This window comes from Ceratotherium simum, chromosome X (genome assembly GCF_057802395.1).
Source record: "Ceratotherium simum simum isolate JZ-2026a chromosome X, ASM5780239v1, whole genome shotgun sequence".
NCBI classification, from domain to species: Eukaryota; Metazoa; Chordata; class Mammalia; order Perissodactyla; family Rhinocerotidae; genus Ceratotherium; species Ceratotherium simum.
The window spans coordinates 120,364,263-120,386,978 of NC_141940.1; the positions used below are offsets into that span (position 1 = coordinate 120,364,263).

General features: G+C 40.9%; 1 protein-coding gene across 1 annotated transcript in view; it reads right to left on the reverse strand.

The window, feature by feature from the left end:
• The window catches only part of FRMPD4 (FERM and PDZ domain containing 4), a 535,550-nt gene extending 514,082 nt beyond the window's left edge, over window positions 1-21,468 (reverse strand). The window contains exon 1 of the mRNA XM_087426512.1: window positions 21,332-21,468. Within this exon, the coding sequence (XP_087282638.1) occupies window positions 21,332-21,372 (41 nt within the window). The 5' untranslated portion in view covers window positions 21,373-21,468. The remainder of the gene's footprint in view (window positions 1-21,331) is intronic.
• Between the last annotated feature and the right edge of the window lie 1,248 nt (window positions 21,469-22,716).

Genomic DNA, 22,716 nt, shown 5'->3' on the forward strand with positions numbered 1-22,716 from the left:
CGCTAGGGGTGGAAGTGGAGGAGTCTTCCCAGGGTTGCCAGGGACTAAATCCCAGATGCTGCCGTCAGGGTGTGTGTGGTGGGCAGTGAATCCCAAAGCATATGCTATCACCACTGTGACTCACTGCTGCACAGACCAACTTTCCCTGGCACTCGTGGTCCTCAGTTTCAAGGGCACTAATTGTAAATGTCATTGAAAACGATAAACAGGAAGCAAGTCACTAAAAAAAAAAATAGCATCTGCTCATAGAGCAGTCTGGATTCAATTTACTATTGCATTCTGAGTGGGGAATCTGGTCTTCCAACGAACACGGCTCACACAACCACATCTGTTCCATGGAGAAGGTGCTGCAGTAATTTCCAAGCCTCTGTTCCTACTAGGCTCTTGATCTTGTTCTTAGAAACCATCAGCAACTTTCTTGGGCTTGATATGGTGTTGCCCAAAAGGGCCACACAACTCCACCTAATTAATGCTGAGTTCTACATTGTTCCCAACTGGATAAACATTGTTAAAATATGAGAAACCTGTTCCCACCCTCGAGTTAATTATACATGCCACTGAGAATTCTTAATCAGACCTTCCAACAATTATTCCAGGAGGCAAATAACTAGTTTTACCTGCAATTTCAGATTACCTCCACAGTGCAGACTTTTTGATATTCTCTGACATCTCATGACAGCTATTGTTCTTTCGAGTAGACTGCATTCATTTAATTCAGAAACAAAATGTACAAAGGCAGTATAGGTTCAAAAGAAAGAAGCGGATATGTAATGGGATGGTTATCTAGAAAGAGGGTTACTCGGGATTTTTGGAATGCCTAATTGCTCTATTTCCTTTGGTAGTGATAATAAAAATCATTCTGCTTTAAAAGACAGGGAAGAAACCCCTTTAATATCCACATTATTGGAAATGAGATTACCAGTGTTTGATTCTGTAACTCTAGAAATATATAAACTACAACAAAGAATATAAATATTCTCTTTGCTATAAGATAGTATTATTATTTACAAAGGCAGCTCCATGTGATCATAGGAGGCAAATAATGGCATCTCAAAGTGGCATTAATTTCTGCAGTACACATAGTGGATACAAGTAGGGACTGGGGAGCAACAGTCAGATCCTGAGTCTGCTTCTTCCTTGGATAAGTTAGTTACTTATCCTCTCTGATGCTCAGTGTCTTCCTCTGCAAAAGGGAATAACAACAGAACCTATCTCTCTAGGTTGTTGTGAAGATCAAATATCTGCGCTATTGTTGATAAAATGCTTATCAAAGTGCCTGGGACACAGTAAGCCCTCAATACATTTTAGGTAATCATGGTAGTAGAAGCAGCAGCAGGAGGAGGAGGAGGTGGAGGAGGAGGAGGAGGGAGCAGTTAGAAGTAATATCACCCATAGGTTTTGCAAGTGGTAAAATAATTACTAATATAAATAGTAAGAAGTAGTATTAATAATAGTAAAATTACAGAACTAAGCAACAATATTAATATTAATATTAGTAACAATATTACTAATACTCTTATTAATACTAATATTAACATTTCTAATGATATCATTGGTGATTAGCAATATAAAGAGCATTACTATTACCAGTAGTCATAATTATACTAATATTCTAGGCCCTGAAAATCATTGCACAGTCAATAAAAATAATGCAATATACAACTAACCTATTTTGTACCAGAAATTATCATTAATTTTGGACAGAGGGGTATTCTAAAGAGTGTGATACTCTTCTGCCTTCCTTTCAAAGATGATAATTGAATCTTGGAGAGTATTAGGAAAAAAGAGAGCAATCTTCATGCAGGTAAAAGGGAATGAAAGCCACAGAGGAATCATTAAAGTAAGAGTTATTTACAAATTGTGTAGATTACCAATGAGGAGAAAACGTTACTCTGAAAAGAATACAGAGGAACACACCTGAAACAGAAAAAAAATGAGCATGTTACTCTAGCAACAATAGTTTCCAAACTGCAGTCAATTCTTGATCACCTAGAAGCAAGCTATCTGTTTTAAGAATGATGGTGGTCAAAACATTCTGCAAAAATATCCACATATAAGAAGATATGTACTAATTGGAAGTTTATCACAAGGAATGGAGGCCACTTTGTGTCTACTTGTGTCCACCTGCACTATCCTGGTGTAATCAGTCCCACAACAGTATTTGCTTTGTAAATGTGAATTTGTTTCAATGGGATTGATACATTAGAGCAAGATTTGAGTAAACGCAAATTTCCTATTTGCTGATGCACAATTTCATCTGGGAGAAGCACTATGAACTGAGAAAACTGCATCCAGCTGAACACAGCTGCACAGGAATACACAACACATGCGCATACACACTCCCCCCAACATCCACAGCTCCGTCAGTTCACAGCATGTGTTAGGAGCCACGCCCATCCACACCTGCTGTTACAACCTCCCCACTGATTTCAGATCACCCTCCTCCACCCCTTCACAGTAACACACAAGCTGCAACCCTGCCTCCGCCCCCTTCCACAAGCCAACTTCAGGGATTTTCAAGGGTAAGGGACATACGTATTGTAGTATTTGTGTATTTCTTAATCACCTAACTTGTGTAAAACTGTGCTATCATTTTTATTAGGTTATCTTTTTTTTATCGTGCTACTGACAATGTTTTTTAATATTTTAAGTGCTGTGCCCTTCACCCATTTTCCCCATAAGCCTTGTGTTTTTTATTACATGACTTTGCAATTGTGCTATAATTTCAAGAATTCCAAATCTTCCCCAGAATAAAAGAGATATGTTACTGCCAAACTTCTCTAAAGGAATATAGAGCATGGAGATAGACTGTGGTGGCCTAGTGCAACTGTTGAGGGAAACTGTAAAAGTCCCTGAGATCAAGACTCTTCCAACCCTCAGAGGAGGACAGGGTACTGAGAGGGCAGCGAGCTCTTAGATGAGTAAGAAGAGGTAATAACAGTGAAAGAGCTCTTGGAACTCCAGAAAGGACTCTGGTCAGCAGACTAGTTCCTCTTATACATGATACCCATGAGACTACGATTCCCAGCATCTTGTGTTGTTAGATCAGCCTCAGAACAAGTTCTCATTAATGGATGAGAACAGAGGCAAAACTTGTGCCTTCTCGTCTGCTCTGTCCTCCTTTCAAAATCAGCCTGCTGTATGCAGACAAGCATGATAGCTTGGAAGCTGCATGCTGAAGATGAAGAATCCATAAGACAGAAGGAATTTAGGTCCCTATATCACCACTTGGAGGAAAACTTACAAGAGCAAGACATAAACAATTTTGGTATTGGAGACATTACACATTTTGGAGTTGTTTTGTTACAGCAGCTTTACCTTATTAAATCCAGATAGGCTGGCCAACAGAGGCTATCTGAGCACTTGTGTCTTGTTCCAGCTCAAATGTCAAAGGGTTAATGCAGGAGCATTTTCAAGAGTGTTCAAGAAGTCTGCACTTTCTAGGCAACAGCTTCTCTGCTAAGTGTAGGGGTTAGATAATGGTGAATAAGACAATCTCTCCTTTTTAGGAATTTACAGTCTAGCCAGGGGCAAGAAAGACATGAGTGACTACAAAAGACAGTTACAGAGGCAGCAATTCCACTCCTAGGAACATACACAATAGAAATACATACATATGATCATCAAAAGAAGGCACAAGAATGATCAGGATAGCTCTGTTCAATGTGAAAACTTGGAAACTCCCCAAATAGCCATCAACAGTGGAAGGGATAAATACATTGGGGATCTTCATATAATGGAATACTATACCACAATGAGAAGAAATGAACTACAACTGCACACAAACACAGATGAGTCTTGTAAACATTACTTGAGTGAAAGAAGCCAGACACATCCATATGATTCCATTTGTATTACGTTCAAAGACAGGCCAAACTAATTGATGGGGACAGAAGTCAGGATAGAGGTTAACTTCGGGAAGGGTTCCAAGGAGGGCCACTGGAGTTCAAGTAATATGCTAATTCTTGAACTGGGTAGTTGTTCCATGGGTATATTCAGCTTGTGAAAATTTATTGAGTCTATACACTTACGATTTAATTGTATATGATAATTATGCTTCAATAAACAGTTTGTTAAAAAAAAAATAACAAGCATTACTGATATTAGGACAACAGTTTGGAGAAGGTCCATTAGAGACTCAAAGATTCAATGTGTCCAGTGTCCTCATCTTGCATCCCAGTCTGATAACCTTCATTTCAAACGACATTTTTTTAATTTGCAACCTAAGTACACCCTCAAGCCTTGGGCTCAGAGTCCTCAGGAGTCACATCTACGAAGAAACTAAAAAGAGTACAAGCTGAATTATGGGGGACATGGATTTCTCTGCTAATGATAACATCAATTTTTTCTATAAATCTCTCCGTCTCCCCTCCCTCCCCTCTCTTCATTTCTGCCCTGTCACTCTCTATCTACACACAGGAGCACATGCACACACATACACACATACATATACAGTAGGTTTACCTTTTACCAGAATCTAATGCAGTCATACCTCTTGATTCACTGAGGTAAGCAATGGCTGTATCGTTCAAATGGCTTAGGCTACTCCAGATGCAAGAGAAGATTCTTTGCCGATCAGGTCCTGTCATGGAATCAATACATGGCCATCTCCAGGGCTCACCATTTCTGTACTGACTGATGTGTATTACTTAGAACCCTTTCATGACAGAAACTATCTTAGATTAGACTAAGAAAAAACAAAATATTGGCTTGTATAAGTAAACCTACCAAGGTATACCAGCCTCTGACATGGCTGGATCCAGAGCTCAGGTGCCACCAGAGTCCTTTCTCCCAGCCACTCACTATATGCTGACTCAGGCTCTCAGCCAGAGGTCCCCTGGGACTGGCACCTATGGCTACAGGGAACTGTGGGCTTACATTCGTAAAGGCTGTCATCACAGAGGAACAAAGCCCTTCCTTGCTGGCTCAAGTTCACAAAACTCTGGGCAAGAGCTGTCATTGGTTCAGTCTGGGTCACAAGGGCTGATGATCAACAGCCACTCTCATATATTATGGTTGGCATGGGGAAGGACAAGTTCCCAAAGGAAGAGAAGTGATGTTCCAAGAAGAGGGAAGAGTTCCCAGGAGGAGAAAAATCACACATCCACGACCCTAGTGTTTTTCAAACATGGGGTGCAACTTATTGTGGGGGAAGAGGTCATGAAACTACTTCAGTGGGCTGCACTCAGCAGAATCAAAAAACTGAAAAAGGATAAAATAGAACAGAATCAGATTGTATGCAACTCAGTATCATTTTGTGAAACTTCTGTTTTAATTATGTATAAGTGTGTGTATAGTATAAGTGTGTATTAGGTAACAATCGAAAACAAATTTCTTACTATGGGTTTTGGTTTAAAAAAATCAGAGTACTACAATACTCCAGGCAATCATCAAACATCAGATTTGTTTAACATGTAAGTGTCTACACCTACCCATTCATAGGAATACTTAGTAGATATTTCATACCTATCCCCATGCCTTCATTTAATGTGATTATGGCTATAGATATACAAAAAAGTACAGCTGAGACATTTTTATTATGAACAATTACAACTTACTCAATCAATGAGAAAATGGTTAGGAATAAGAAATGCAGACTTGTAAATTTCCTTTCAATGACACGCAAACAAAAGTGTCTAATAAATTAATTGGTTTTATCATAAACACCAAGAAAATTATTTGAAATTACTTAATTGTTTATAATTATCTTTAAAACCTTACTTTCAATCACATGATTAATACATTCTTGTTGGAAATAATTTCTTCATTACAGAACAGCATGAACGAGGGCCGGCCCCGTGGCTTAGCGGTTAAGTGCTCTCACTCTGATCCTGGCGACCTGGGTTCGGATCCCAGGCGCGCACCAACACACCGCTTCTCCGGCCATGCTGAGGCCGTGTCCCACATACAGCAACTAGAAGGATGTGCAACTATGACATACAACTATCCACTGGGGCTTTGGGGGAAAAAATAAAAAAAAAAAAAAAAAAAAAAAGAACAGCATGAACGAAAAGACCTTTTCAGTTCACGTAAACTCAAATCCTGTAGTATATGGAATGCAGGGAAGCACATTTCCCACTCATGTAAAACTCGGGCACCAGGAGCTGTTCCGCATCAGGGCAACCACTGTCGTCAGCCGATGAGTCAGTCCATAATTCTGAGGTGCCCATGCAACGATCCCTTTCTGGAGACCAAGTTAGCAAATCCTATCTGCTCTCCAGAGCTTGTGCTTTTGGTTGCCTAACCAACAGTCATTTCCTCTCCTTTCCTGCCAGAGTCTCAATTTTGCAGGTATCAGATAGCATATGCTGGGCTGGGGGTGAGATGGGAGTAGTGGGAGCTGAGGCCCTCGCCTACACTCGAAACAGACTCGTAATTAACATAAGCCAGTGTTTGTCAATGTGCGGGCACCACTGCTATTCTCAGTGGGACAACTCTTCATTATACAGAACTGTTTTGCTCATGTTAGGATGCTTGGTATCCCTGGTCTCTTCCCACTATATGCCCCCAGGACCCTGACCCCAACGTTATAAACAACTAGAACACTCAGGGGTAGCATTGCCCAACACCCGCCTCCCTGTTGAGAACCACTGGTTCTCTGAACCAAGGGTCAGCAAACTTTTTCCATAAAGGGTCAGATAGTAAATATTTTAGGCTTTGTGGGCCATATGATCTCTGTTGCAACTACGCAACTCAGCTGTTATAATGCAAAAACAGTTGTAAATTATATGTAAATGAATGGTCATGGGGGTGTTCTCTTTTTTTTGGTGAGGAAGAGTCACCCTGAGCTAACATCTGTTGCCAATCTTCCTCCTTTTTTCCTTGAGGAAGATTAGCCCTGAGCTAACATCTGTGCCAGTCTTCCTCTATTTTGTACGTGGGTCACCACCACAGCATGGCTGATGAGTGGAGTAGGTCTGCGCCTGGGACCTGAACCCGCGAACCAGGGCCACCGAAGCAGAGTGCACCGAACTTTAACCACTATGCCACGGGGCTGGCCCCTAATGAAATTTTATTTACAAAAACAGGTCCTGGGCTGTATTTGGTCCACAGATCATAGTTTGCCAATGTCTGCAAGCCTAAACCAGCCATGGTGATTCCCCTCACCAGGTGGATTTAAGAAAGACATGAGACACGGTGATAATTCTGAACAATGCAAGATCAAGGGACTCTGCTATGAAATTTCTGGCAAAAGTTTCCACACTCTCGAAAAGGGACGTATGGAAAGAACATATCATGCTCCCCTCTTCTCATCTTTGGTCTCTTTTGTGTGAAGATATGATGGCTGGAGCTACTGCAGTCACTTTGTGACCACGAGAAGTGCAGTCTACATGCTGAGATGGCACATGAAAAAGATGACAAAACCCAGAGCGCTTGAATCCCATTAACCAACCCTAAAATGGCCCTATCTCTGGATTTCTATGTGAGAGAATAAACTGTCCTCCTCTTTAAGCTATCTGTAGTCATGTATTCCATTACTTGCTGCTGACAGCATCCTAATGAATACACTTTCAATTTAATCATAAAGCAGTAAGGGTCATATATTTCTACTGGAATATAAGTATGGTGTCCAGATGGATACTTGGTAGCTTCCTCTCAAATTCAAGTGTTTTTTATGCAAACAATAGTTTTATTGCTGTTCTCCAAGTGCAGCTCTGAATAAAAGAGAAAATATTAGAGAAGAATAGCATGTTAATTGAGTTCTCAACTTCTCTTCCCCTTCTTCCTCCCTAATTCTGAGCATTAGGATCTCTGGGAAGGTGAGCCAGAAATGAACATCTCATTGCCCTCTGTCTCAGCTTCTGCAAAAGATGTTTCTCCATGACCAAAAAAAAAAAAAAAAAAGAGCCACACAAGGAAAATACTCACAGCTACCCCCTGTTTCCTGCCTCTGAACCCAGTCATATGATGCCTGGAGCTGTGGCAACCACTTTACACCCATTAGGTAACAAGCATGAAGCTGGTGGAGTAGAAAGAAGGAAAGAGCCTGAGTCGATGAAGCCCAACCCAGGAACCACCTACCTCTAGAAATGTACTGTTTAAGCCATAGTTAGTCAAGCATTCCTTTACTTGCAGCTAAAATATCTTAACTGATAAACTCAGATAAGAAACTCATAATAAGAAAGCATAATAAGGATGACATTTTTAACCTGAAAACATGGAAGCCATTTAGGTTATACATGAACTACTAAGAATACATGTCCCTAAATAAACTACCCACACTGTAGCGGAGTTTTGATGTCCACTTCCTAGGAAGTAGACATAGTAGGATAACCTAGTAGGGCTGGCCCAGGGTCCACATCCTCTCCTGTTTTTTCTATCCTCTTAAGTAAGCCTACCTTCCTAGTGTCACTTCCACAGTTCTCTTCAAAGTATGCACCTGTCACAGCAAAGCAACCAGTGGACAAAGGGAAACAGCTTATCAGCCTTTTGCTTTGAATCCTTTACTACATAGCATGTGTGGGTGATTCTTTGTGTTTTTATGTCTTTCTTCTTTGTGGGAAAGAAAGCAAGCACGGCTTGCTGCCCGGTAGGAGAATATAAACATTTACAACACAATTCCTATTCAAGTTGTTTAAAATCTATTTGGGAAGAGAAAGGATTGCTCACAGTAGGAAAAATTATACAGAGAATCATCTGTAAGTGCAAAGTGATATTGTCTAACCTCCCATTTATGCAGACTTTCAAAAAAAACCAGAAAGATAAAAATATATATCTAAATCTGTGTCTACATATTCATTTGTAATTCTCTTTCCATCAAGAACCACTTGATGATATTTAATGACAGAGGACAGGGTTAGCAAACTTTCTGTAGAGGGGCAGATATTTTAGGCTTTGTGGGTCATCCGGTCTTTGTAGCAACCACTCAACTCTCCCACTGTATCGAGAAAGCAGCCATAGACAATACATAATGGGCATGGCTGTGTGCCAATTAAACCTTTATTTATGGACACAAATTTGAATTTCATATAATTTTCACGTGTCATGAAATATTATTCTGTTGATTTTTGGGAGCCATTTAGAAATGTAAAAACCATTCTTTATACAAACTGGCTTTATACAAACACAGGCAAGAGGTTGGATTGGGCCCACAGGCTGCAGTTTACCAAACCCTGATCCCTGATCTAGGACACAGGAAAAAATTTAAAATGACTTCTAGGTTAGCATTAAAACCATGAATCATGCCCAGTATAGTTTTATGCATGTATCTTCTTGTGTTCAGATGATTTTTTTAAAAAGCTTAACACATACAGCTATAATAGCTAGACTATTTGATTAAACACACCACTATATTCTAGATAAATGGAAGTTGATGGAGTTATACACAACCACATCAGTGTTAAAGTGAGATAAACTAAAGGATTAACCAGTAGAGAAGGATTAGGCACTTTATTGCCTCCTATGTGTGTTTCATCAACTTAGTGAAATAGCACTCTATTCTTCAGCCTGTCAACATGATCCCAACCAGAAAACCAAATTATGAACTAATGGCAGCATAATCAAATTACAGTCCGAAAGGAAACATCCATCAATACATCCCCAGAATATGGTTCTCCAAAAACACCAAGTGGTCCCTGCTGGTGAATGAAAGATTATCAGAGGATAAGATTTCTAGGATTGTTGTCAAAAATGTATAAAATTTACATTTAAAAATCATACACATTCCTTGTTGGGGGGTAAGGAACAAAAGAAAAATACTTTTTCTGCTTATATTCCTATCAGAGAAAGCCTGAACTAGACATAAAAACTGAAGGAATTTTGCTTCAGAGTACTCAGTTCTACACAAAATGAGATCATTTTTAGAATAATATGATCTTCCAGCTTTATCTTAATTTGCTAATAAAAACTAACATTAAAATTTTATAGATCTGAAATTTCTATTACACTTTTTGGATATATATCCTTAATATATTAAACTCTCTCTTACGTTTCATTCATTCTAAATAGAAAAAAACTAAGAAATTATAGGTTAGAACTGTCTAAGTTAGCAATTTATATTTTCATCTAGAGCTTATTTTTCAACATTTTGGCGGATCATATTTACCCAATTTTTTTTGTTTGTTTTTTTGTGAGGAAGATCAGCCCTGAGCTAACATCCATGCTAATCCTCCTCTTTTTGCTGAGGAAGACCAGCTCTGAGCTAACATCCATTGCCAATCCTCCTCCTTTTTTTCCCCAAAGCCCCAGTAGATAGTTGTATGTCACAGTTGCACATCCTTCTAGTTGCTGTATGTGGGACACAGCCTCAGCATGACTGGAGAAGCGGTGCGTCAGTGCACGCCCGAGATCCTAACCCGGGCCGCCAGCAGCGGAGCACACACACTTAACCGCTAAGCCACGGGGCCGGCCCTACCCTATTTTCTTTCCTCTAAGTAAACTTTCTTCTCCCCCTTCCTCTCCTCATTCTAATAACACTTTTTTTAGTTTCTTATGTATCCTTTCAGCATTTTTTATGTAAATACAAGCATACTTACTGTTGTGTAATTTACTGTGTTCACTTAATAAATATATCCTGGAGATCATTCGATATCACTGCATAGAATGTTCCACTGTTCTTTATGTTCTATAGCAGCATAGTGTTTCATGCTATTTTAATCTAAGTTCTCATAGATGCATTTCTTAGAATTTGCTTATTCTATGGTAAAATGATGGAAGTTTAGAAATAGAATTAAACTTAGAAGGAATATCCCATAATTTTCCCATTTTACAAACGTAAGAAAACAAGGTTTGACTTGCTAAAAATCCACCTGATGTTCCACCCAGCCTTACTCAAGCTTTCCCATCACCAGCTGCTTCAAGTCTTGTCATTAGGTTAACTTCCATGACAAATGCTGCTTGTCAACTTTAATACCTTTGAGAAACTAGAATGCTCACAACTTTAGGATAAAATTTGAATATCATTTTAATGGCATCTCAAACTACCTTCTGACTTTTATGAGTTTTGAAATACTCAGTATGCTATTGTTAATGTCATAAAGAAATATGCCCATGAAATCCAACGACTTCATTGTAAAGATATTCATCACATTATTATCCAAAGCAAAACACTGGAAATGATCTAAACGTTAATTAAATAGGAAGTCCTTCAATAAACTGTGATATATGAAGCTGTTTATTTTATATTTATCAAGAATGTTTAATGATACGGGCACATAACATTTTTTAAAAATTTAAGTACAGAATTGTGTAAATATGATATTAATTATGTAAAATAGATGGAATGGTTAAAGAAAATAGATAACAGTGATTATATCTGGCTGGTGGAATTTCAATATTTTCCTTTATATATTCTGTATTTTCAAAACTTTTTACAACAAGTTATCTTACTTTTACAATCAGAAAAAACATGTCAAAAACTTGTCAATATTATTATTTGGACCTCTGCATTTATGTGGGTATCCTATCACTTTTTTGAAATTCACATTTAATTCTTAAAAGTTAATATATTCCTAGGGTTAAAAAATCAAAATAAAATAAAAATATAAAGTGGGGACCCATGTCCCCTATCAATCCAATCCCTTTCACACATAATCCCTTGTACCCCTGATTTACAGAGTTACACACTGTTATTAGTTTATTGTGCATCCTTCCAGTCACTTTTATGCAAACACAAAAAATATACATATTCAATCCCCCCCTTTTTAAACAGTTTTGTACCTTACTACTTTCACATAACAATAAATATATCCAAAGATCTTTCTATATCACTGCATAGAGCATTTCCTTGTTCTTTTTTCCCCACAGCTGCACTGTATTTCATGTTCATTTTTAAGCAAAGTTCTCATAGACTCATTTCTTAAAATTTGCTCATTCGGTGTGATATTTTAAAAGAGCAATATAAAACCTAACTCTAGGTCAAATGTGTGCACTTTAGCAAGACAATACCTTTCATTTAGTACAGTGAGTATTTTATTTCCTAGTTCTTTATTTCCTTTTCCCAACATATTGTAGGCAAGAAACCCTGATCACGAGGTCTTTAATATCACATTTAAGTACACAAAACTCTCATTATCAAACCTTTAAGTATGTTACAAATGTCAATTTTCTCCTGGAAGTAGAGAAACAATGTGTATAACTGGAGAACACTAGGATTTTCAGGACTAGAAGGAAGGGAAAGAAATCAAACGTGAGAGGATCTGGGCCCAGATGTAGGGCTGGGTCCCAAACTCTAGAGGTGGGCAGGAGTTTACTGCCAAGTGTCCAACGGGCACAGTAAATGAGAACTGGCAGCAGATCCTAAAAATCAGGAGCACTCCGATCTGCTGAATGAAGTACAGAAGCAGACATATCTATGATAATTAATACTTGACGTCATGTGGAATGCAGTATGGTTTCACTCTGATTCATTCATAATTCACCAAATACTTAATATCTACTCTGAACCAAAGAAGTTTCATATAAAGGGGTGTTGCCCTCAAAGAGCTCATAAATGTGACACAATCCCAAACTGGACTATAATTGTCAATTATAATACAATATGTACTGGTCAACTATTGCTGCAATAATGCTGCATAACAAACTTCCCCCAAACTCGGTGTCATCCAACAATAAGCATGTTTTCATGCTCACAGGTTCGCAGGATGGTGCTGTGCCATGTGAATCCAGCTTCTGGACCAACAGGCTAATCCAGGCAGCTCTTCATTAGCAATATTAGAAGCAAAAAAGAAATGCACACTGCCTCCTAAGGCCTTCTACCAAAACTGATACTGACTCCTACCCATGTTCTATTGGCCAAAGCAAGTGACAAGCCCAACGGCAATGGGGCAGGAAAGGACACTCCACCTCTAGCAGGAGGAACTGTAATGTCACACAGAAGAGGCTTGGGTTTAGGGAAAGTTTAAAAATTGGGAACAAAAGTGCAATCTCCCACATAATGAAGAAATATTATGATAAAGGTAGAGCACAAGATGCCCAGCAGAGACTGAGTACACAGCTAGACTAAATGTCCCAGCCGCCCACGCAGTTAGATATGGCCATGGTTCTGGTTAATGGAGTGTAGGCAGAATGACGTACTTCAATTCCAGGCATGGCCCTTCAAAACCTCCCACCCAGTCTTCTTCCATTTCTCTCCCCTCATCTGTCAGCTGAACCTTAATGGGCAGGGCAACCCTGAATCTCATATTGAAGAGGAGACAGCGTGCATCTTCCAAGTTCTCTGACTGAGCGTGTGTAGCAGAGCTCTCTCACTCTTTCAGGAACACCTGTGAGGGGCTCCAAGCGAGCAAGAAATGAGCCACTATAAATTGAGGGGTTAATCTGCTAAAGCAGTTAGATTGTCTTAACTAACAAAAGATGCTAGTCCAGCCATTTCACTCAGGATTGGCGAGTTGAGAAGGCTGCAGGAAACAATCTTAGATTACAAACCGAAACATAAAAGACAAATAGTAGTTTTCTAGGTGAAAAGGGGGAGGTAAAGATTGTTCCAGATGAAATGAAGAGTATATGTAAAGGCCCAGAGGTGTGACACCATTTAGGACTTCTAAAAGGTTCGACATAGTTAGAGGTAGGGGTATGTGTGTGTGAATGTGTGCATATGTGTGTTTGGGGGTTGAAAAGGAAGTTAAGGCTGGGAAGGAGAAATAACAAGTGTCCACCAATAAGATACCCAAAGGAAACAGGGGCCAACCCCAAAAGGGTGGAGATAAAGAATGTGGATTTTTCCCTATAGGCTTTAAGGAGCAAGGAGATAGAGAAGACAGAGAGGATCAGATTTTCACTTCAGAAAGCTTCTAAATTAACCTCCAGGCAGTACAGTAAATGCTAACAGCTAAAGACCCCAAAGAGGGGCTGGCAGAGGACAAGTGTCCCCCCAACCACATCAACCCTTCCCTCTCCCAGCAAATCAGGCAGTCACCCAGGGCACAGCTCTAGCCTCAGAGGGGAATTTGAGTACTGGGCAGAGAGCTCAAGGAAGAACAGTAAAATTCTCCTGTCAAGGGCAGTGTAAATATTTTAGGCCTTGCAAGCCATGTGGTCTCTGTCACAACTATTCAACTCTGCCAAAAGCAGCCCCAGACAATACATAAATAAACGAGCACAGCTGTGTTCCAATAAAACTTTATTTACAAAAACTGGTAGGACAGCTACTAGAACAGAAGTCAATATAAATAAAAGTAAACAAATCAGGTGGCTATAGTGTGCTAACCTGTGCCCTAGGCCACAGAGGGGGGCACTGCCCTGAGCAGCACTGTGACAAAACTAATCCCAGACTTCACTCACTGTGTACCTGGACTGCTAACTGCCCTGACCCAGGGTCCCCACTAGTGACTAGGAATGTGAATTTCATAAGAGACAAGCACCCTGGACCCCAGTTAGACAGCCCACTGTAAAGTCACCATGGTTAGATGTAGGATCCAATGCAGAACAGCCTCGAATTAGCCAGATGGCTTCATGTTCTCCACCACAGCACTCTTCTACCAGTTAAATAATCGTGCCGATTAAATATATAAATACACTCCTTCCTACAGTCGTTGGGCGAATTTTAACATTAATTTTATGAACTTTGGCTCATTGTTTTCTTTAAAGCTCATCTTTGTGAGATAATTATCATGTTCTTATTTTCAATTAAGCAAATCTCATACAATTTATGGAACATATGAAAAACAACCAAAATAAAAATTAAAACCCTATAGTAAACTGTAATTGTAGGAAAATTGCTTTTCCTTTTCAAACTTGAGAAATATTTATTTCATAAAAATGATAGTGTTTTCCTATCATTCAAAAAGGACTTCCTAAAATAAAAACTTACTGACATCTATAAAAACCCATTTTAGCATAATCATAATTTTGCTTGTTGAGCTTACAGCAGTAAAACACAGATTTCTTAGAAGTCCAAGTTGATGAATTTTTAACCATCAATCACAGAAAAAAAATGCTTTAAACGTCAAAACAGAAATAAAAGTTTATTCTCTGAGATCTAATCCAAGGGCAGGCCACTTTGTAACTTGTGTACTGATCATGATAACTGTTCAGCTAAACAAATTATGGTAATTTATTTGCAAGAAGTATTAGAATGGGCTGTGTATGACTTTACTAATTATTTAGTATAGAGTATTTATCCTAAGCCAAATGCTGTAAACCATACTTGAAAATATATTTCTAAAAGAATTCAGGCAGGAAACCCTTATCATCTTTTTGCCAGGAAAAACCTGGAATGTTAACTTTGTTATCTAAAACTAAGGCTTAGATTTCTTCAAGATAATTTTCACAGCTTAAGTACATAATGATCTAAATTGCTCAGAAGCAAGGCAGCATACTTTTGATATGTTTTTGCTACAAAGAACTAAAGGTAGTCTACAGGTTTCCATTACAATGCTCTCAATCAAATCATAAGAAAGTTGGGTTAAATTCAACTCCAAATTAATACAGCCTCTTTCCAGTCCTCTGCCTACAACTAAATCCACTTATCTAGTTTTCTTTCCATTTGGAAACAGATTAATGAAGGTCATCAGCCATTAGGACCAGATGGCTCAAGTGTACTGTAAGGAAATACCAGGCATTCTCCTGTGGACTTGTTTATCAGTTCTTTGGCACACGTCAGTTGAGACTATACAAGTATTATCGCCCATTCTTTTTCCATCCATGTTAAACTAGAAGTTTAAAAGCCTATGGAAGGCCGGCCCCGTGGCTTAGCGGTTAAGTGCACGCGCTCCGCTGCTGGCGGCCCGGGTTCGGATCCCAGGCGTGCACCGACATACCGCTTCTCCTGCCATGCTGAGGCTGCGTCCCACATACAACAACTAGAAGGATGTGCAACTATGACATACAACTATCTACCAGGGCTTTGGGGAAAAAAATAAATAAATAAATAAAATTATATAAAAAAAAAAAAGCCTATGGAAGGCAAGAATCACTCTAACAGGTAACTCTCCAGCCCAAAGAAAGCAGGCCAACTTAGTGACCAAAGAATAAGCATGCAAAAATTGTCCCCAGTGCAACAAATAGCAGTAAGGCAATAACGTTCACTTCTAATGGTCAGTCCCAACAGTTGAATAAATAATTTGAGATCATAAGTTTAAATAAAAATAAGGTCTACATTAATTGTGAATGTACACTACTGGTGAATTCATGTACTTAATATGCTAAATTTGACATGTGTTGACTAAGTTTCTCTCCTTAACCAAACTCTAGCCAGGCACCTGTGAGCCCTTTCTCCAATAGGCCTCAACCTTGGCCTATAAAGAACTGAACAAATACTTAGTTCGTAACAGCTCAAGACCAAATCCCTAGGAGGACTCTAGCCCCCTAACATGCCTGCTTGAGAAAATTTAAGCCTGCCAAAAGAATTTATTGTTTCTTCTAGCCAATATCTGAAGATAGAGTCCCTGTCTCCCAGCCTCTGTGGCAGAGGAGGAGCTTAACTTGGATAAGCGCCAGTTAGCAAACGCAGATGGGTGTCACAGGGAGCAACACCCTTTCTCGCTAGTTTGTAATTTTTCCCTTCCCTGCCTCTCCTGAGCCCTAGCTCCCCCTACCTTCCCTCACTTACCCTTTAAAATACCCAGTCACCTCTGTACAAATGGACGTTGTGTGGAGTTCACACTGGCCTCCTTTCCCTATTGCACTAGTATGTTACTGATTAAAATCTGTCCTGACCACTTTATATCTAGTGTCTGGCTTTGCTGATCTTTGACAGTGTGTATTTGGTTATACTTGTGCCCACACACGTGCTGATAATGTAAAGAAGAGAAAATAGGAAAAGGCACTGTTTAACCCAGGGGTCAGTAAACTGTTTCTGTAAAGGGCCAGATAGTAAATATTTCAGGCTTTGCAGGCCTTATAAGGTCTCTGTAGCATCTATTCAGCTTTGCTGTCCTAGAGCAAATGCAGCCACAGACAATACTCAAATGCACAAACATAGCTGTGTTCCAATAAAACTTCATTTATGGACACCGACATTTTAATTCCATATTATTCTTCTTTTGACTTTTTTTGAACCATTTAAAAATTTTTTAAAAAATTAAAACCTTTCTTAGCTCATAGGCTATACCAAAACAGTCAGCGAGCCACACTTGGCCCAGAGGCCATAGTTTACCAATCCCTGGTTTAACCTGGTCATAATTTTCTTTCCTTGCTACGATTAGCTTTCAAAGTTCAAGATCATTTGATGGTAAGAGTGGTAGATTGCAGGACTGTATTTCTCAGCAAACTCAAAAAATGCTCTCAGTTTTTCTCATTAGCCAAGTATGAAATCAGTGACTTTAAGTCCATTCCTTAAAGATAAATTTCTAGTTCACCAATAATATATATTCTCTCACAGCTAAACTTCCATGGCAAACTCCAAATGGAATAATAAAGTTGAACTGTGTGTGTGTGTGTGTGTGTGTGTGTGTGTACACGTGTATGTAAGGAGAAAATCAACAGCTGGAAGCTCCATAAGCAGAAAGTGAGAATTTCCAGGTCATGCTTTTAAATTACAAGTAAGTTTCACTGCAGCTGACAATCTATATCAAATTCTGATAGCAAGAAGGTGAAATTCACTTGTCCCAAAGAGAGAGAGAAAGAGATGCTTGAAATGCTGCCTAGCCTGAAGTAGACATCCGCCCCAGGAAGTGCTAGTGACTTGACTTTCACAGCTGCAAACTAGCAACCCCTGGGAAACTAGAGTTAAACATTCCTAAAACAGGAATCTAGTTCTATTATGAAACTGTTCATCATTTCACCTCCTGACAGCCAGGAAAATCAGCAGAACTCAGAAAGGACTCAGACGATGAGCAAGTAGCATTTTTAATAAAATTCAAATCCAGAGTCTTTGGGAGTTTTTCATTGCTGGCCTCCACAGCTCACTATTATCAGCAACATTAATACAATTACTCAGGTCAAAAGAGAGATGGGAAAAACCTGACCTTTTGTATTGCTTCTTTAACTTCCCTTTTTCTCTGGGAAATCTTTCATTCTGAACAAGGTAAAGGTAAAAAATAGAAGTTTAGTAACCTCTAAATAGGTGTTACATAAAAATCTGAGGAAACTATACATACGGATTTTCTATTCTTCCTCAAATGTGTATTTGTAACAAAATTAGCACACTTTCCTATTACAGATATTAACCACTGCTGTATGCCACCAAATAACCCATGCAACTAGAAGACGATGTAAAATAAAGCAGCCCCCAAATTTACCTATCACTACGAGAAATACTATTCATATTAATAACTGGGGCCCAATCATTATCCCAAAGTGTGCTGTTTTGCTTAAAGAAAAGAAGTGAAGTCAGGCTATTCAATCCATGAACACATGGCTCAGCTTAATAACACCCCTATGAGTTTTGGGTTTCAAATCACTTCCCGCAGGTGAAGGGGGCATAATCATATGTTTTTCTACTGAACTGCATTCTTCTGTAAACATTTCAAAGAGTGCATCTGCTTTACAAATGAAATAGTCGATACAAAGAACAGTAACAATAAAAATACATGCCTATTTTTATACGATTACTGGCTTATAAGGCAATCATCTGTAATGCTCTCATCTACAAAGATGGAAAGTGATATATAACTGTTACCAAGGAAACAGTGAAGTAAAATTGCATGTAAACTATCAAGCAGTTTAATAACCAGAAAATTATAAGAACAAGAAAAAACGACTCCAGAGAGAACCGTGACACACTGTGCCACCCACGATGGATGCAACCAAGGGTCACAATTCAAAAAGGATGTAAAGAGTCGCAACTTGTCAGCTATGCCAACACTTGGCAGCATTTTTTTTTATTGATGATCATAAGATTGTACCACGTTCTTGAGGAGCAATCTGAATTCTGATTTTTCACATGATTTAAAGGGCATAGACTCTGGCAACAAGTAGTTAAATGTAGGTACTTTGAAAAGTCAAAATGTGCTGCCTATTAATTCCAGTGTGGATTAGTATTCTCTTGTAATTCTTTGTAATTACCACTCTCTTTACTCACGGATAGAACACGTAGAAAATATCAGGTATGCTTCTACAGCAAATGCTTTCCGAATCAACATTTAGAAACTCAAGTTCTTGAGAACCAAAGACAAGGCTAAGGCCCGGGGTAACTACGTGTGTTCATCTCCAAACCAAGAGAATTTTAAGCACTCAAGTAACCACGTTGATCAAAGCTAAATCCTTTAGGAAGATTATCCATTCTGAAATCAGGAAAATCCTGCAGTGTAAGCACTTTTATACTTCACCTTTGAGAAAAGAACTTGATTTCTGTAACAGCCTTTACAACACACGCACGGGACTTTATTCCTTCAAGGGCAGAAACAAGCAGCTGCAAACATGTGTTTCTGCATGCTGATGACCCTCTACAGGTATTTCTATTTCAACTCAGGGACCATCACTGAGCTCACACTGAGAAACAAGAAGATTTCCCATGGATGGAAGATTTCTTAATCGGCACATAAGCTCAGAACATGTGCAGCTTCTCTCTTTAGAATAAACACTCTATTTGGATCACGTTAAGGATAGAAAGTGAAATTCACACTCATTTACTAAATTTTAACCTCTTTTTAAAATAAGATACTAATCTCCCACAGCCTGGCTTGGGTTTTGCAAAAACTCAGATTTGTGAATATCATGAAGACACCCTAGAATTTAGCAAAACGAGTATAAAACATCTTTTCACTGACACACAGCTCTGTGCGCTCCCAAACTCCAAAGTTTAAGTAAATCTAGGCTCTAGATGTTTCGTTAATCTTATCATTTTTTAGCATTTGAGGCCACTGAAATCTACCTTGGTTACTGTAAACTATACTATTGGTTCAACTTTTTTCCCTTTGGCAATCTCTCTGCCATCACACAGATGGCATCAGGCAATTGCTAAACTGTTGCTCATAGCCGTTTCCCATCCATGGTTCATGATTTGACAGCTGTTGATAAACCAGCCATAGGCAGAAGCATGCAGGAAGTTAATAGAATAGAGGTGTGAAGCCATGGCCCTCTATGATATCAGCATGAAACCAAAGAATTTGCCACACTACAATCATCTACTGCTTGACATATGTCTTCTGACGTGCAGGGCAACGCCTCTTCTTCAATAAAGACATTTACCCATCAACTGTATACCTCACATCTACCCAGACTAAGTTACAATGCGGCCCTTTCCCTGGGAAATCTGCTTGTGACATTAAGACTGACCCATGTGAGTAGTGAGGGAAGGTGGAGATGGGCAAGAAGAACAAATGAAGACCTGTGGTTGTTGGAGAGGCACATCTGAATGGCCACATCCAAAGGAAATGTTTCTGAAATGTCTCAAATGTAATTTAGCAAAGCAAAGTCAACATACATTTCTGACTTAGGCTATCTGAGGCCGCTCATTCTTGCCTGATGCATTCGTGTCCCACCGTGACACTAAGGAATGAAGGAAAACCTAGGATTATTCTCTCTGTCTTGAAAGCAAATCTAAACTGCGTCCTGGGAAACCCCTACTGTCTACCTCCTAAGGTGTGGTAGTAACTGCTATCAAGAGCTCCCGGGGCAGAAGGCCAGTCTTTCCAAAAACTTGGGCAGAGATGGGGCAAGATTTCCTAATTTGCCACACTACAATCATACCAGGCCCTTCCCAGTTAATGCCACATTGCAAGAAGCACAGACTTACTTTCTGAGTTCGATGAAGACTTTGGAAAGGGAAGCAGAGCAGAAGACCTAGGAGCAATGCTCTGACCAGGTAATACCTAGGTGGCCAAAAAGTGGAAATGTTCTTCCTCTATCAGCACTGCTCCAGAAATCTGCCTGAATTGACGACTTTTTTTCCACTTCAAAAACACGGCCACTTGGAAGCAAATTTCTGTCTTTCAAGGCTTAGGACTACATAGTTACCCAAAGAAAGGCTAAAGGTCTTTGTCTTCTGTCTCCATGACTTCAGCATCTAGGTCACTGCTGGGAACACCTGACCGGTTACCTGGGTCAATCCAAAACAAGCTAAGTTTTCCAGGGTGTGGAGGTCTAATTGCCGGGGCCAGGGGGCACTTTTGGTCACTACCGCTTGGAAAGCAGGTAGCAAAGCTCTAAGCTCTTCTGGCTTTCCCTAGCAGTAGCAATTACAACCATCTTCTCTTAGCCCTGAATTATACATGTGACCCCAAGTACCACTGGGGCTTTTCCTAAGGGAAAACAAACTGTCGTGAACATTGGTGTGTGCGTGAGGGCGTGTGTATCTCTGTGTGTGTGGTCTACACCCGTCGATACACAAGCCCCACCAGCCAGTGAGAAATAAGTTGAACGCAGCAGCCCCTGGCCACCTCGTTGCAGTCCTATCTTAAGCCCCGCAGCTCTTTCCAGCTTTTACTTCTCCCCGAGCCTCCCGAAAAATAAAGCACCAAGTTGCCCGCGGCGGCGGCCCTGGGTGCAAATGCACCGGCGCAGCCCCTACCTCGAGAGCTTTGCAATCTTCACAAAGCTGAAGACATCCATGCAGGCAGCCGGGGACCCCGAGCGTGGCGGCTCCGTCGCCCCTTTTCACGCCATCAACGGCAGCCTAGGCAGCCCCATGGCCGGCCAGGACCTCAGCGCGCCCCGGGGCTCGAGTGGCGGCGACGGCGAGCGGCGGCGGCGGCCCGGGAGAGCCCGCACCTGGCGGCGGCGGCTGCTACCCCCCTCCGGCCGTGAGCTGCGTGTGCATCCCCGAGCAGGACCATTGATGGGCGCCGGTGTGGGGAAAACTCAATGGAGAGGGGGCCGGGCAGGGTGCGAGGGGCGGGGGCGGGGAGCGCAGCCCCTGTGGTTCGCTCCGCCCCGTGCGCCCAGGCCCGGGGGAATGCCGGGCGCCCTGGGGAGGCGAGGTCCGGGCAAGGGGCGCTGTTCGTACTCCCCAGCCCCGGCTGCCCCGCGTGCCGAGGAGCGCAGACTGAGCCTGGAGGCGGCGGGCGAGCCTGGCACACGCGCACGCACCCCTCCCGGCACTGCAGCTGCCTCTCTGCCTCCTTCCCCAAGCCGAGTCCCTTCTCCTCTCCCCACCCCCACCCACGAGGGTGGGGGGGGCTCTCTTGTCACCGGCTGCCTGTGCCTCCAGATCTGAAAGATCTGATCTAACAGTCTTGGGCACACCGGGGACCGTGAACGCTACCCCCTCCCTCCCCAAACCAAAGGAGAGCTGTGTAACCGCAGGTTGCCCAAAGCCTTGGTTTGTTCCACAAACAAGACTAGCAATTAGGAAGGAGCAGGGATGATCGAGGCTGGATCGTTTATCAAGGGGAAGGGGAGGGAGATGCCCAACGCAGAGGGGTGGATTTGGAGAGTGCAGACTTCCCTCTGCTTCCCCCGAACCGCTGGAGCGAGACTAGACAGCTGGCTTAGCTGGGAAGGTGTGTCTTTGGACAGCAGCACCAGGGGAGCGTCGGAGAAATAAGAAAATAAGAACAGGAGGCATGGGGGGAGGGAGGCACAGCTGTTTCTTACTAGAGGGGCAGAGAGATGAGGGTCCCAGGAGCCAGTGGCACGGAGACTAATTTGAATGGGGTTCAGAATCTAAAGGAAAAGAAGGGAGGAGAAGGAGGGTCTGGCAGGCAGAGCGAGAAGGGAAAAAAACAGAAAAAACCTTACTCAAAAAACAAAACCACAAAAACATAAACACTCACCTTAGGCAGAGTAAACTCCAAGTTGCAGCCATTTAGAACTCTTAGCCTTCTCTTTTACATAATTATCTGGGATAATCACCCCTCTTCATTAACTCAGTTCTTTCTCCCCGGAGGCTCAGGCTTCTTCCGGCCCCTTTTTCTTGTTCTTTCTCTTGGAATCTCAAGGCCTCTTCTCCAAAAT